The sequence below is a fragment of the Lutjanus erythropterus genome, chromosome 11 (genome assembly GCF_056507025.1).
Source record: "Lutjanus erythropterus isolate fLutEry1 chromosome 11, fLutEry1.hap2, whole genome shotgun sequence".
Classification (NCBI taxonomy): Eukaryota; Metazoa; Chordata; class Actinopteri; order Lutjaniformes; family Lutjanidae; genus Lutjanus; species Lutjanus erythropterus.
In genome coordinates, this window is record NC_139327.1 from 22,557,199 (window position 1) to 22,574,411 (window position 17,213).

The 17,213-nt window shown below is 39.7% G+C and overlaps 1 protein-coding gene across 1 annotated transcript in view; it reads right to left on the reverse strand.

The window, feature by feature from the left end:
• LOC146319068 (FRAS1-related extracellular matrix protein 2-like) overlaps nt 1-17,213 on the reverse strand; it is a 93,967-nt gene that overhangs the window by 44,553 nt on the left and 32,201 nt on the right. Inside the window, exons 3-4 of the mRNA XM_084729674.1 lie at nt 16,815-16,961; nt 1,442-1,672 (exon numbers count right to left, since the gene is read on the reverse strand). Coding sequence (XP_084585800.1) covers nt 1,442-1,672; nt 16,815-16,961 — 378 coding nt within the window. The remainder of the gene's footprint in view (nt 1-1,441; nt 1,673-16,814; nt 16,962-17,213) is intronic.

Sequence of the window (17,213 nt, forward strand, 5' to 3'; positions counted from 1 at the left end):
AGGACATTATAGAAGAGACTTAAATGAGCAATAAAAAAAACATGTCAAATTTTTTGTTGTGATTTGTTTGAGGTTCACTCTTTTTTTCTCACGAAATGCTTGCACTAAAAAAGACTTTATTTCACCCGCACTTATGGGTGAAATACCTTGACTAATACTGCTTGTTTGTCTTAATGTGTTTTAGTAAGCATTCTACTCAGTGTTTCCAGTGAGTGTAAAAACACAACACAATCGTCATCTTTGTAATAAATCTCTACTGGCTGTCATGTCAAAACTGTATCTCTCTTCCTTGCCTGAGGGCAGATTTGACACGACTCTATATCTACAGTAGACAATGTTTATATTGAAAAGTCTTCCTTCTGTGTGCGTCATGTTGACTGAAGCTTCACACGGCAAATGTGATATGAGGTAAAGGTTTGTGTATTTTTTATTGCTTTGTAACAGGAATTCTTGAGTGGCAGCTGGGATTTTGCGTGATGTGCATTATAAACGTCAGAAACTTCACTCTGGCTGCAGTCATGTTTGCCTGTCAGGTGGGCAAAGCAAACACCTCTGCTTTGGATTTATTCTATTAACTTGTATTTTCAGTCCTCCATACTGTCTGTCCATAGAGGCTGTCTTTGATTTTTAATAATAGATATATCAAATAGAGGCACTAAACTGAATAAAACCAAATTTATGATGGGAAATACAGCTTAAATTCTTTCTTTATACAGGACAGCTCTTCATGATCAGATTTTTTCAGCTGGCACACAGTCGCCAAATAAGTTTCATCTATGAACCCCATACAGGAGACTTTGGGCATCCCTATTACAGACAAATGCTGCAAACACCTAATATTCCACATCTGTGTTTAGTATCTAGAACCTGTTTCATCCAGGATAGAAAATCTCCTAACAGTCTTCAAACTAAATGTGCAAAAATGAATAAATAATTCAGCTTTTATAGTCTGTTGTGATGTGGAACTGTGGACAAAAGAAAATCCTCATTGTCACTAGTGTTGGAAGAAGTACTTTGATCTTTTACTTAAGCAAAAGTGGCAATACCACAAGTAGAAGTCATGCATTCAAACTTTTACACAGGTGCCAGCATCAAAATATATTAAAAGTATCAAAAGTACTTGTTATTCATATTCATCACGGCTACTGGTTGACTAGGAAAATCTTTAGTGGGAGGCAGCTCTAGTAATCTATTAGTTGATTAGACTGTGTATTAATCATATGAATATGTTAAGAAAAAGTAGTGAAGTAGTATAAAAGTATGAAGCAGCATAAAATGGAAAGCGCCTCAAAATTGCACTTACGTACAGTACTTGAGTAAATGTACTTCCACCACCGATTGCCATCATGAAATAATATTAATGTTAATATTCAGCGGTCTAACATTAAAAATATCTGTGTGCTGAGTGGAGGATGTAATGTGTGCATGACGCAGTACTGACCATCACTTGGATCCAGGATCTCAACTGTTGCTATGGCAGGGAACTCCATAACTGCCATCACCGGCTCCGACAACAAAATCTGGAAGGTCTCTGCCTGCTCGTACTTCCCGTCAGTCAGTATCCGAACCCGCCACGTGGCTTTGGTCTGTCCCGGGTTGAACTGGACCTGCCTCTGGGACTTGCCCTTGAAATCCTCCTCCTTCTTCGCAGTGCCATCCTGGGTGCCAATGCCTGACAGATACAGACAGTGACAGACGTTAAAAAAGAAAAAAAAAAAGGAAAAGAACGGGAGAGCAGGCCCGATGATTAAAGAAATAAGACAGAGAGGAAGAAGAGGGGACAAAACAAAGAAAGCGACCATGAAAGAGTGACAGGCAGGAGGGGAGAAGCAGATGAAAAACAGATTAGATATTCACACCCTTTAATGTTGCTCAGAGAGTGGTGAGAAAAAGAGCGTTGCATCTATTTTTCTTCACTGATCACTTACAGAGCCTCAGGAACGTGTGAAATGAATTTGTGACTGAAGCGTTTAAATAAGCACATTCCACCTTACTGAGATGGATTAGCTACCATGATTATTTCCCAAGGGTGAGATATGCATGTGAGTGTGAGTGTGAGTGCGAGTGTGCCACCTTCTTTATTCTTCAACTGTCTCTTTCATTAATAATAGGTCTTTCATGTGAATCCACTTTGCAACAATCCATCTAACATTCATGCTCATCGATACACCTTCTTCAAAGTAAGAGAGATTACCGGTGCCACTGGGTTTCACATCAAACACACATCAAGGAAACCCAGGTGGCATAAGCCATACAATAATGTATTACATTTGGAAATATGCTGTTCATATTCCTTTGTCTACATTCACAGTGCCTCATGAGAACAAGCCGAGCGGAGCCATGCCAGGCCGATGCACGAGCCTGTAAATAAAAAAGGATTTGTTTTCCTTTTTCAGACATTCAAAAGCCTGCGCAAACAGAGAAAAAAAGAAGGTGACAAACACATGCAGATGAGCCTGGATACATTAGATCATACACACAGCAAGATCTGAGAGGTGACTATTGTATGCAAAATTTAAGCTGAAAATAATCGGGCATGTGGGACTGCAAACTTTGACACTCATTCATGTTGCTGTACCTGTGAGGACCCTCACTGATTGTATGCATTCACGAAGCTAAAAATGAAAGTTGAAAAATGTAATTGGAAGCCTTGAGATTGTTCAGAAACCTGGAGGATGTCACCCAGGTAAAATAATGGCTCACTCTGGCATAGTTTTCGTTGACCACCTACCCAATACCAATGGTCTCAGTTCTATTGGACATTACACCTATCAATAAAAACACCTGAGCCAGTAGGAAGCCGCCTCAACAACTTTGACCCGACGTGGGAGCTGAATGCCGACACGATCAAAACTAACTCAATATGTATTGCAGTTCTTAAGACTTGTGTTTTTCAACTGTTCCATTGTGTATATATAGAAAGAGAAAGAGCTTGCAGTGATGTAATCTAATTTGAAGGCCACACTCGGGCCCCTTTTACACTGGACAAAAAACCCACTACCAACACTATCTGGCCTTTTTGTCGTTGATGGGAAAGAGTACAATCGCATTCATTCTTGGGTCAAATCTGCAGCAGTCACAGGTATTTATTGGCTCTAACTCCTATTGGCAGTGATGGAAGCATAACACCCAGGCGGATGCACTCTTTTCACCCCTTTCCAGAGTCAATGAAGGCTTGTCGCCTCCGTGGTTAGCATTTGCAGCTCCTTTCTCCTTTTTTTGTACACGTGTTGTTTGGCTTGCCTCAGCCCAACACAGCAGAGTTTGCACCTGCTTGAAGATGTGTGTTCTGTGATGAAGCACTTGTCTTTAGTCAGGCTGCTGAACAGTAGATAAACGTTTTATTTCCAATAAATAATTCACAAAGTCCCCTGTCTTTTTGTTATGTCAAAGCTTTTATTATGAAGGAGCAAAATCAGGAGATGTTGCATTTTCAATAGAAGTAAGTTAACATGGCTCCTATTAGCTGAGAGTGAACATGAACATTTATATAGGCAGGAACCTGAAAATACAAATGGCAAGACACGTGAGAAACTAAACTTCAAACCACAGAGATTCAATTGGAAGCTACAAAGGTACTGAGAGCTGAACACACACACACTTTTATAAACTCTTTCTCTCTGCTCTCCTGCACACACATGAGTTCAGTCTCTGCTTTCTAGCAACACATCAGAAAAAAAATACAGAAAGGCAAACGGGTCTACTGGCAAAGGGAAAAGGGTCAATTGCCTATTTTTAGCAGGTTTAAAAAAAGCGTGCATGTACAAGCTAATTTTGGTGTAAAAATGGTATCATGGAGGTGTGGGTGAGGGGTTTAACTGATGCAAATTTGTCAGACATACGTCAACACATTGATAATCCTGCAAATTCTCTCTAGACTCACTGATTTGGATTTCAAGTCCAGAGAAACCATTTTATTTCACCGATTGTCACCACAGCTGACAACCACAACACAATGGCGTGCTATCTCACATTTCACCTGCAGTAAATTAAATATAACACCCTAATACACTTCATTTTTGGCAACAATCCCACACCACAACAGCACACCCAGGCGGTTTTATCTCAACTTCCTCTGTTTCTCTGCTTTTTTTCTCAAGAAGAAAAAACTAATGATGCTGCTATTGCTCACTGCAGCTGCACTAATACAACACAAAAACATGTCTCTGGGGGCTGTGGCAAGTCTTTCTGGGAAATCTAAGACATGACTAATGGAAGTTCAGTCACGACAACTCTGACTCCACTCCGACTGAGTGGTCTTAGCTTAACCTGGGTCAAGTGTTCTCAAACAAGTTGAGTTGTACAAAGCTGGTTGGCACAAGTGGTTACACCAAACTTCAAGTATGGAAATCACAATCTTGGCTCTCTGGACATTTTGCGATTTATTGTTCCCAAAGTCTGAACTGAACTGGGAAGAAAAGCGTTTAGGTTTTCTTTATCTACCTAACCTAACCTTTAAAATCAAGATGAAATTCATTGATTTTAGGTTGTCTGTCTGCAAATGTTTTATGTGACTATTTTAATGTCACTGAAACTTTGTATTGGTCCTTGTCTTGGCCAGGTCTCACTTGTAAAAGATCCTTGATGGGACAATTGGACAAACGTGGTTATATAAAGGCTGCTAAAAAATCAAAAGTAAACTGCACCCCTATAGTTCAGTTGGTAGAGCGTACGCATCATGTATTGAGGCTGTCAGTCCTCTGCAGCGGCTGCCGGTTCGGCCTGCAGCCCATTTGCTACGTGTCATCCCCTCTCTCTACCCCCCTTCCCTGTCATGTCTTCAGCTGTCCAATCACAATACAGGTAAAAGCCCAAAAAATAATCTTAAAAAAAAAAAAAATCAGAAGTAAATTACCATTCAGAGGTTTGGAATCACCATTTTCCTTCAATAATAGCTATTTTAACTAGATAAAAACAGTATAAGAGACACTGAATGTATTATTTACATTTAAAATAGTTCAGGAGGCCTCAGAAGAAGAAGAATTAAATGACTAAAACTTCCATTTAGTCAGTGTCTCCAGGAGAGAACAGGAGGGAAAGATGTCTTATCCCGAATACCCCTTGATTTTAAATTTGTTTTCCAGTCCAAAGAAGCAAAAGTGACCCCAGATCATTACTTGAGCAGTGCTTGTAATTGGGCTCTAAATATTTTGGGAGCCTGTTTTTCTTTGGGCCTCTGTGGACAGATTGAGTAGGTTTAAACTGTGATTTATCACTTCAGAGATATTCTGTGTGCTAACCCTAGACTAACCTATTTCTACTTTTAGTTTTTAAGAACAGCTTTGCCAAAGTAACACACCTATTAATTCCAACTTGTTATAGACATTATTAGCCACTTGACACTAAAACTGGAACCTGTTCCTATTTAAACATTTATACAGATTTTGGTGCTAAGCTTCTAGTTTCTTTTACCAATGACTGGTGATTTCTTATACTCTTCTTTAACCATTTCTCAGAAGTTTTTGTCTGGTTGAACACCTGTACAGAACACTATGATTTTTGCTCAGCTTACATACAAAATAAGATATATTTGTAAAAAGGACTTTTTGAAGACCTAAAAGCATGAAAAGACAGAGGAGTCCTCTCAGCCATTTGACTGTACTGAATCAAGCTTTTGTGACAGGTGATCCCAGACTTCTGAATGGTTGTAGTAATGGCAGTAGAAGTAGCTGCATTCTTAATTCAAAACTGATTATATTTTAAAGTAAAGACCATCAGAGAATCGTGTGAAAATCAAGGAACAGGAAGTTTCTCACTTGACCTTAAACTTATATAAAGTTAAAGAAAATTTGTCACACATCCAGTTCTGATTCAAAGAATTCATCCCCTGGGAAGTGTGAGTGTGCTTAGTAAAGTCAATGGCAATCTGCCATTGGGTTTTATATTCTCTTGTAGGGAATTAAATTTCATCTTGACTGTGGTGCTAGAGAAAAGGTCAGCACAGTCACCTTAGAAAAATAGATCAAGACCATAACTATTGACAGCAAATCTCATGACAGTTTGTGCAGAAATGGTTAGACATCTTGCTTTGGACTAGACTTTTAGTTGGAGAGACATACTGAAACATTGCCATCTTTAAGCTGTGCCAGAAGATATGTAAAAAAAAAAAAAAAAACTCTGAAGAGACTTTTACATAAAAACACGTCTGCTGATGATTTTTATAGCCCAATCATGTACAATAACTTCATTATTTTTATTTTTAACCAGTGGTGTACTGATGCCTGGAGCAGTGGGTATACTCCTAATTTATTCCCTCCTTTTTTTCCCAGTGCAGTCTGTCCAGCAAAGGATAAACACCCTGTTATAAACAGTGACATGTAGGACTACTCTTGCATATTAAGTTCACCCAAAAACAGGCCAGTGGTATTTGCGCATTGTCATTTAGCTTGTGCTGCTTGAATTGAGGGAGTCAGGATCATCATAAAATAAATATTAGCCACAGATGAGATGCAGACTTTGGTCTATTGACTATTGGGTGAAACAGCTACATAATCATACATTTTGAGTGAACTATTCCTCAGAGATACACCCAGTGCAAGTTGCTTGCCCAGTTCTGACCAAGTTTATATTAAAACTCTAAGAACTATACTTGACAGAATAATCAAACAGTTTTTACAGTTAGAGCCAAAACTGCAGATGATTTTTTTTAAACTGTTAGGCTAATGTTAGCTAACATGTTATTGTTGGCAATAGTAATTTTACTGTTGACTGTCAAAACCATCAACAGTTCAGCTGTTTCCATCTCCTTGTAGACTGTCTCTCTTCTCTCTCTTATCCTGTTATTGGAGTCTCTCACTCAAATTAACACAGACCCTTACCATAACCCTCATAACCATATAATGTCAACCAGAGTGTGCCACCATCATAAATTTAACACTATTCATCAAGGGCCAGTTTGCACATATTACTACAGACCAAATGCATGATTATATTGTATAGTCAAGAAAAGGCAAACATGGTGTTTGATTGGATTATCCTGATATTCTTACCCTAACCTTTACCAATCACTCCTCATGCCTAAACCTAACCAACCCAACCAATGGAAGCAACAAGTATTGACCAATTGGAGACTATACCCAATGCCGGCTGAGAAATAAGTGAGTATACTCTGTAAACCTGTGTGTACTGTGCTCTACACTACTGTTTTATTACCTACAAACCACAAGTCTCAATTTTATAGCAGCTAGTTATTGTCCTGGCTGATTGGCAACAGCGGTATGACAACAGCATGAACACACACAGATACCAACATTTCATTCAATATGATATGTGTATTGACTTAAAAAATAGGACTGATATAAACTTTAAAGATGCCAAGAGAAGTGTCTTCGTGGCAGATGGTTTCTATCGATCATATCTTTCTTATCTTTCTCATCTTTCTATCCTGATGATCAGTTGATCCACATCAAATAAAAACACATACAGGCCTACACAGAGACCTGCCTTCAAGCGAGAGGAAGTGTTGATCTTAAAAGGGTGGAGCCTCATTGTGCCACCCTTGCTGCACTCCCTGGAGGGAAGAGACACACCTTGCCTGGGGTCACACTGGGGTTCCTTCTCAGCAGGTAGAGATATATACCCACCCGAGGGCTTTTGATCTATGTTCCAAAGAGCTACAGTCCCTTGTGTTTGTGCCTCCATAACACACACACAAACTCACAGATACAAGGGGGTGCTCACAAACAAAATTCTGTTTATAGCTGCAAAGTTTCATTTCTTTTGTTCTGCACTGTAGTTTATTTCACTTGAGCTGAGTTTCAGAAAGTAAAATATACGGTTAATCATAAAATTTATGGTTGCAGGTACCATCATGCTCATTATACCATAAAGGTCATTTCACATCAAGGCAGTTGAGGTGGAGAGCTGTAGAAAAGAGGGTGAGGGGGGGCAGGAATTTCTGTTCTTTCCTGGTGAGGAGAAATTACATGTTATCTCCATCCATAATGCATGGAAACAATAATGAGACTGGAATACATCCCACAGGAGATGATTAACCTGGCAAATGTACATCTTGTTAATAATCCTCAATTCATCTCTCAGAGAAAGGACGGACCCGAGAAGGACAGTGCAGAAAGAGAAAAAAAAAGTATTGTAAGAGTGAGCTTTGACTTTTGCAATGAGTAAAAAATAAGATTGACAATTTAATTTGATTTTTCCCCCACGAGGGTTCTTCATCCTCACTTTCCTCCTACAGCAAAGAAGACAGGACAGGAAAAGGAAACGAGAGGACAGATGCGGAGAGGATGAAGAGGGTTTCACAACGGGAACAGAGCAAGACGATGTGACAAGACAAAGATGGAGAGAAACCAGCGAAGATACACCACGACCAAATAGAGGATTGAACACAAGGAAGTGAGAAAATAGAAGACAGAGCGAGAACAAACAGTGAATGAGCGCCGCACTGGAGTGAGACAGAGAGGAGACACGAAGGCAGATGGAAGACAAATGGAGAGTGGGTGGAGGAAGGATATAAGGCACAGCCTATGGCAGAGACCCTGGGCTGAGAGGCAGAGAGGGAGCAGGAAGAAGAGAGGTGGCGTCTTTGATGAAGAGAAGCAGGTTAGCAGCAAAAGGACCAAACGCTCAGCACAGTGAGATGAGGTGAAGAGAGATTATGGATGAAAAGGAAAAGCAGGTGAGACAGGTTAAGTGGGCTGACAAGTCAGTGGGACAGCATCGCTAGAGACAGGAAAACGTGACAGAACTCAATTAGAGGAAGTCACAGCGGGTGAGGAAGAGGGCACGCGCCCATGAAGAATTAAGCTAAAGGTTGACAGCAGTTTTTTTTTTCATAAGAAGTGAGAAGGTGAGGTATAATCTTAAAAACAGTGGTAGAAGAATCCAATCTGATCCCCACGCTCTCCAGCCCCGTTCTGCCTGAGCTCTGCTTCGCGGGGGCATCTTTGAACCTTGATCTTATCTCTGCGTTCGTCCATCACTGATCCTCTCTACCTGTATGTCCTGTTGTGATGTAGCATGTGTAACAGCTCTCCTCCACTGTTGCCAGGCACCACAGAAGCCTTTCATCAGCTAGCCCTTTGCAACAGCAGCAAGCTTCTGACAACATCGCAGGGTGTCTTTCTTTCCCGCGTTTCCATCCTCATCTTATCTATCTATCTATCTATCTATCTATCTATCTATCTATCTATCTATCTATCTATCTATCTATCTATCTATCTATCTATCTATCTATCTATCTATCTATCTATCTATCTATCTATCTATCTATCTGGGCTGAATGATTATGGCCTCAATTAGAACCACAATTAGATCTGATCAATATTGACACCATGATTATTTATCATGATTATTCATTAATTTACGGGACAAACTATTTGGTAACACTTTATTTGCAGGGATGTGCATAAGACTGTCATTACACTGTCATTACCATGTCAGAGCACATGAACATGAAGGAGTCTTTATGAATGTGTGTGACTGTTGTTATTATGTTATTTTTAAAGCAAAGTTGACATCGAGATGTTTGAGATGTCTTTGTCTTGACAACTTGTGTACATTTTGGACTTGTCATAGGCATGTTATTAAGTTTTAGTAAACTGCCAAATGTTTTTGTTTTGGTATCATAAATAATTTCCTGGACTTCAGCTTCAGCTTGTCATAAAGAGTACAGTACCAAGGTTAGCTAGTTAGCTATGGAGCTAGGCATCTAATTAGCTGGCCCAACCCCGGGGCGCCAGGAGCCAAACCCCACAAGAAAACCACCTTGGTATTGTATTCCCTGTTCTCAAACTGGCTACTGTCAGTCTCAGAGGCTGTGCTTGTTTCCGTTCCAGCCAAGATCTCCAGTTCGACCAGACGCGGCTAGACACCAAGGACGTTAGCATGGCGGCGAGAGGGCCAATCAGTACTGCACATGTGCATTTCATAACAGAGATGAGAAGGAAGTGAGATGTCTCACTCGAGGTTGCCTCTTATCATCAGCTCCAGGGAAAAACAATGTGTTTAGTTCAGGAAGTTGTTGATGAAGACTGTTTGAAAACAGACTGCATCCAGAATACATTAAAGCTAATTGGGAGAGTCACTGAGGTATTGTTAGGGGCGTTAGTCTTCTTGGCCTTCATTCATTCAGCGTAACTGCAGTTTGTGGTGGTTTTTCAGGTGGTTCAACAGGTTAGTTGTCTTTTTTCTTGCTTAAGATCACTTTCCCTAATTCTGAAGTACTTTCAAAATGATCCATTTCAAGGGACTAGCTGTTTGCCTTCTGCTCCAGACATTTGATTTTCGCTTAGCCCGTCTGCTCTCTGTTGCATATTCTACTCCGCAACATTCAGGAAAGTGCACAGTGTACAGCTGCGGTGTGTCTGGCTGAGCCAAAGTTTAGACAGCACTTCATTTGATATGCAGCAGAGTTTTCCATGAGTAGAACAGGCTCATAGAAAACTTTATCACAGTCAATCAATTCACATAATTGTGGGAAGCAAAAATCGTGATCATGATTAATATTCCATTGATTGTGCCGCCCTAATATCTATTTATCTATAGATCTATAATGTCTGCTTCTATCAGGATTTCCTGTTTTCACTTTCCATTTCTTATTTTTCTGTTCTCCTCATATTCACTTGGTTGTTTTCTGCCATCAATTATCTTTTCAATTACAGCCCTGGTCTTGTTGTGATCTTTGTTACTTTTCTCCCATACCCTCCATTAGCACTCCTCATTTATACACACACACACACACACACACACACACACACACACACACACACACACACACACACACACACACACACACAGAGTGAGAAAACATTATGAAACATGTTTTGAAGTGTTTCAGTTCAACTAAGTCTGCATATTGGATTCTAGATGAAACAGTGACTCTGAGGTGCTGACTTTGAGCTTTTAGGGGTGTTTGAGTGTGTTCAGTTCATATCCATGTTGGCTGAGCAGATTTTTAGAGCTAAAACAATTAGTTGAATAAACAATTAGGCTGGTCAATCCAAATGAAATTAAGTGCCAACAATGTGAGGCATTGATTAATTGCCAACGTCATTTTTTACACAAACTGTTATTTGCTAATTCTGGCTTCTCAAATATGATGATTTGCTGATTTTCTGTTTTAATCAACAAAAAATTAAATATGGATTTTAGACTGTTGGTAAAACAAAACAAATACATGAATTATGTCATATTGGACAGTGTTGTGACATTTTATTGACTGAAATGGACTCTTGAAATGGACAAATTAGTCAACAGTCAATTCAACTGATGGGTTAACACGGTTGCAGTTCCTACGCTGTTTGTGTGACGGGTGTATAAAAATGCTTAAATAAAGCTAAGAGTTGACACCTTGTAGTTATTGTTTTATTTCCAATCCAGTGTGCTGGAAAGATGTCAGTCTATCATAATACTTTGTGAGTGCACTCTATCACCAATATCATCACAACTGTCACTGTTTTTGTTTTCATTTTACAGCAGTAACATATGAATGTGTTTGTATCAGGGCTGGGCAATATATCGATATATCAATATCATAATATTGGACTCGATATTGCTTTCAATTTTGGTTATCGTGACATCATCTTAGATTTGGGACATCACTATATCATGATATGGCATACATGTTGTCTTTTCCTGGTTTTAAAGGTTGCATTAGAGTAAAGTAATCTAATTTTCTGAACTTAAAAGACTTTTCCAGCTCTCTGATTATTTGCCTTTACCCACTAAGTCCTTATATTCATATTACTTGTGATTATTTATTAAAAGTCTTATATCATCCAGCCCTATATGAGAACAGGTTAAAAGCTGACATCCTGTTCTGTGTTGTTTTGTCCATCCCCTGTACATTAAAACTACCAAGACAACAACACAAGTGAGTCATATTGCTTTTGTGTTACACTTGAGTACCATCAGCAGTATGAGTCAGCTTTAATAGCCAACTGACCGATATCAAAGCAAAATGAGGCAACTTGTAAAGAGGCCAGTCAAGTACATCCTTCAAAAGTATGTACTCTGCCAAGAGGGAAACTCTCAAAAATCATTCAGGCTAGAGCCAAACACATGGCAGCTAAATGAGTAACACACAGGAAGACAAGCAGAGCCTCCGCCACACTGGCACTTAATGAGATATTTGCTTAAGAGCGACACACAGTACAGCCTTAAAACAAGTTCACAGCAAACATCAATCAAAGGTTCCATGTGGCGGTATTGGATTGGATTGCATCACACTGTGTGGTGTTCCTGCTATTTTGGCCAACTCGAGTATGTCGCCACCCTGTTATTGGTTCACTTGCTCGATTCTTCTGCTCAGCAGCCCAGCAAATTGAAATCTATGAAACTTATTAGACGACTTTTATCAATTTCAATTTTTTTCAGTCGGTGTTGCCCCAAACTACACCATATTTCATCACCAATCCCTGGGAATATTGATGCACAAATACATCGAGATATGTACATGCAAGCACACAAATACTTTTTATTTGTGTTATGAGACAAAATGCTGTCGTCAGGATGACTTGGGTCTAGTGCTGCGAAGAAAGATACATTTTTAAGGTCACAAGTAAATATTTTTTCTCTTTAATCTTACTTCAAACAGCGCACTTGTGCATAAAAATGCCTCAGCTCAACATGCTAGATACGAACCACGTCACACTGATGCATTTAAGGAGCTCGTTGACATGCCATGTTAGACGTTCATTCAAAAAGAAGGCTTGAAAGTGAACGTGTGTGTGGTCAGAGATAACCAGGTGCTCACACGCCGACTGTGCAAAGAGATGAGAGTCAGAACGCAAGCTTTCATGTGTGATACACTCAAAACCTTCCCGAGAGGAATCATATATACACACACCAGCACGCACACAGGTAGTTAAGTCTTAAAGCTTACATAAACTGCTTCGCTGTGATTCTAACACCTGACCCACAGCTTAACAAGGATCAGAATGATGATGAGAGGTGGTAGAGAGTAAAAGCTGCTTACAGCCGCTGCTTCTCCCAGAGCGAACGAGCTGAAGCATGACAAAGTCAGGGCTAAGAGGAACGTTCAGGGACAACATCATCATCATCCTTTTAACCTTCGAACCCGCACAAAAACGCTCAGACACCAGCACAAAACACACCGGGGCTGTTGTTTCCAGCACAAAATCACCTCCATCTGCTGGTCAAAAAGCTTATTAAAACTCTGGCAGCGATGTTTGTGTAGCTGGCTGGATTTGAGATTTGAGCAGCACAGAGCCAGCAGTGTGTTCTCAGCCCACTTCTGTATGCTGATGAGAGCTACAGCCACCGTGATGCTCACTTTATTTTTATGTGTGCTGATAATTCATTTATTGTCTAGACATGTTCCTAGTGTCATTGACAACTGCTGTGATGAGATATTTTACAGCCTAATGTGGCTAAAAGGGTGAGAGTAGCTATTCATACCATACTTAAAGGGATACTTCAGATTATTTGAAGTGAGGCTGTATGAGGTACATATCCATGATCAGTGTCAGGGTCAGCAGCAGAACATATTCTAGCCATCTAAAAAGGTCCACCTAAAAAATGAGTTTAAGTGTATGATATTTTTAGAAAATTTTCACCACTTTACTTTGCTGTCAGACAGCCTTTTCTGACAGAAACCTGCAACTACATAAGCCAAATGTCACTCTCTCCGAACCAACCAGACTCTGTCTGTCCTGGCATTTGGCCTTTGTGCCTTCAAAAAACTAAAAACACCAAAGGCCAAGCGGCTTTGCTCCTAAAATGGTGAAAATCCGGGATTGTTCCAAACTATTCCTTTAAGGTAGGTGAACAGCTACTTTAGACTGATGATAAGCTTTAAGAGCAGGTCTAATTTATAACAAAACGTGTTTCTTTTTCTTCTCAGAAAACTGATAAATTTTCCCAACAACATGATCTTTGTGGGCATGTTTCACAAAATCAACAATACACTAAGTCACCTCTCTAGGTATAATTGTGAGTGTAGCTTTGTATTTGGTCTGATCTTACAATAATGTCACCCCAATCTCTTTCCCACTCTTTCTTTTATACTGGCTTTTAGGGACCTGATGCATCAAGCCCACCTACATAAAACCACTTGACAAAGATCGACTGACGCAAAAGCTCCCATCTACTGACATACGGTGCACTACACACTGGAAAAACACAGCTGCAAAGACAACAATCAACAACTAGCTGCATGAGAGAAAATAAAATGCACTTTATTAATACATATAATCCAAATAACACTGGGGAAAAAACAAACCAGGCAACATAAAACAGGCATTAACGATCAAAGTGTAAGACGACGACTGACCACACACCGTTGAACGGCTGACTGTCAGCTTGGTGTGTCTTCGACAGCTTCGCTTTACATGGCGACAAGGAGATGACAGGATGACAATGCTGTTAACTGTGACATTAATGATGTAAATGATGTTATTGTATCAATGACTTGATCTGAATCCAGTAAGTTCACCAGTGTTTACGCCCTCTGTGTGTTTTTTTGTGGATGTTGTGGTACATATCTACTTGGTCAATGTGATGCATTTTTATTGTTTTTTGACATTTTTTTTATGCCAATTTCATGTCCTCACTGTGACAAACCAGTTTCCAACCTGGGACAAATAAAGCTGAACTTTGACCATCAAGGAAAATGGTGCATTGCTGCAGTCTTGTAGAAAAAAATCCTTTTTGTTGACATTGTTTTTTTTTTTTATATAAGTTGTATGTGCTGGTAAGTAAAGAGTCACATTTCTCCATAGGGCATCACCCTGACCTTACTTAGCCATCTCATCTAGGAAATTCATAACAAAAAATTATTTCTGTGAACTCTGAAATGGCTCAAGGCCAAACAAAATTACTTTGGCTTAGAGGATAAATCTGGTTATAGTGTGTGTGCTGAAAGGAAATGTTTCAATTGCTTTTTGGCTTCAGTGTTGGGAGATTATGTTTGGTTTGCTTATGCACACTGAGGAGCAGCACATTAAGTGAATGGGAGGCACATAGTGCTCTGCAATCTAGCAAATGACAAAACTATGTGCACTCTCGCCCATCATACAAGCAAAAACTGTAGAAGATTAAGGTTATGGTTGGTTGTTATTACCTTAATTCCACTGCATTTTGATTTTATTTTTTTCTTTTATGTTTGTTGGATATAAAGTTTAAATGAGTGTATTTTTGCTCAATCACATGCCATAGCTTTTTCATCACTCTTGGCTTAACACCTTATATCATTTAATTAGAAATTAGCTACCCCTCCTACACACAAACGCTGGGTTAGAGATGTGATGACACATTTAAAGCTTGAGAAAATAAGACACTCATCCAGGGGATCCACCCAGGGATTTTATAGGGTCTGGCAGCCATTTTTGGACTACTTTGACTTGGAATTCCCTACTAGAGACATTTTTCATAGGAGATGAGATTTAATTGACTGATAATTTCTGTAATAAGTAACATTTTTTAAACTAATTAATTTGTCTCACTTTTTTAAATCATTGTGGTTCTTATTTTCACTGTATCTGTATTTAAATGAATGCTACAGAAAAGGAGACAGTAAGAAAGGCTACAGCCTTGCTTGCAACTCTGTGAGGACAGACTCAGGTGCAGTGCATTGAGCTAAATGCTAATGGAGGCTAACATGCTCACAATGAAAATGCTAATGTGCTATGCTAATACAGTGTTTAACAGCTATAATATTTACATGTTCACCATCCATGTTTAATGTGTTGCCATGCTGACATTTGCAAATTTGCACAAAACACAAAGTACAGCTGAGGCTGATGGGAATGTCATTAGCAGGGATGCCAACTCTCACGCATCGACTGTGAGACGCAACTGACACTCTTCACATGCTCTCACGCCACACGTCCATTTTCTCATGCAGTGAAAAACAAATTTAGAAGGAAAGCACACAAGAGTCAGCGGCTCTTCTGGCGTGAGTGACATTGGTCATGAGGATGCTCTCTGTAGCTCTGCAACTTTTTTCGGTTTACATGAGTAGTTGTGATGCAAAGAAGATTGTGTTGAAAACAAAGCTTTTCTAAAATCAAGCATATTCCAACTTCAACTCAAACAGCCAACTTTATGCATGATAGTAACTCAATAGTCAGGATCGTACAGGGCGCTCTCCAAAGGGCTGATCTTGCAGCTGGGAGCAGAGAAGCGGTCAGAGTGCTCGGTTCCTCCCCCACACACAGCAGTGGGAATATCTAGGCTATTAAATAAACAGACAACAAATGTCTCTCGCTTGTTCTCCTTTACACATATGCACACAACACATCCCTCACATCTTAACAGTGAAATTTAATTGAACAGTAGCCCACGTGTAGGTCTATACTGTATTTAGCTTAGCTTTAGCTTTTTTAGCTTAGTGGCTGCACTGTCCACATTTCCAGGATTTAACCTATTTAGAAATGCTTTAAGGAACAAACAGCTGAGCTGAAGCCCGGACTGGATGCACTGTTTGCTGTATACACCATTTCAGTGAGCATGTGTGTCTGTTTAACAGAGAGAGATTGACGTTATGTAATGTGTAAAAAATATATTTATATAGATTCCTGGGTGTCAGCACAGGTAAAAATGAACTACTTGCCGGCGGGAAGCAAACGAGAACAATGTATCACATATAATTCAGTAATATGTTCTTCTTTTTTTCCCTGGAGATTAGAGATGAAAATGATTGTGTAGTATTTATTAACATCTATATTTACAGTAATATCAAGCCTAATCAGCCACCAGGGTTTTATTATGAAAATCTACAGCACAACCTTTGAATCCTCATCCTGTAACCCACTGATAGACTGACAATGCCGTACGGAGAGCAAAGCAGAGAGGAAGAAACACAGAAGGCAAGACAGAAAGACAAACAGACTAACCAATGAAAGACGTCTCTCCCAGGTAGCCTCTTCGCCTGAGCACCACCTCCAGGAACTTGTCCTCCTCGTCCACCACGTAGTACTCTTTCTCCAAAGAGATCCAGGCCCAGTCCAGACGGAACTGCTGTCCCTTCAGCTTGTTCCCACCTGGACAAAACACATCAGAATATAAAAAAGTGTTACTTAAATACCTGTTTATTATCAAAGATCTCTGTGGGGATACAGTATGCACTGCAGTGGGTCTGTGCCTTTTTATTTCTCTGACTTAACTACCAAATGAGTTCAATATTCTATAAAAACTGGAAAGAAAACTATGAGGGGGGAATTCTGTGACCAAAGGGGGCAATTACTGTAAAACTGTAATGAAGAAGAAGTGTTTTAATTATTTTCAATGTGCAG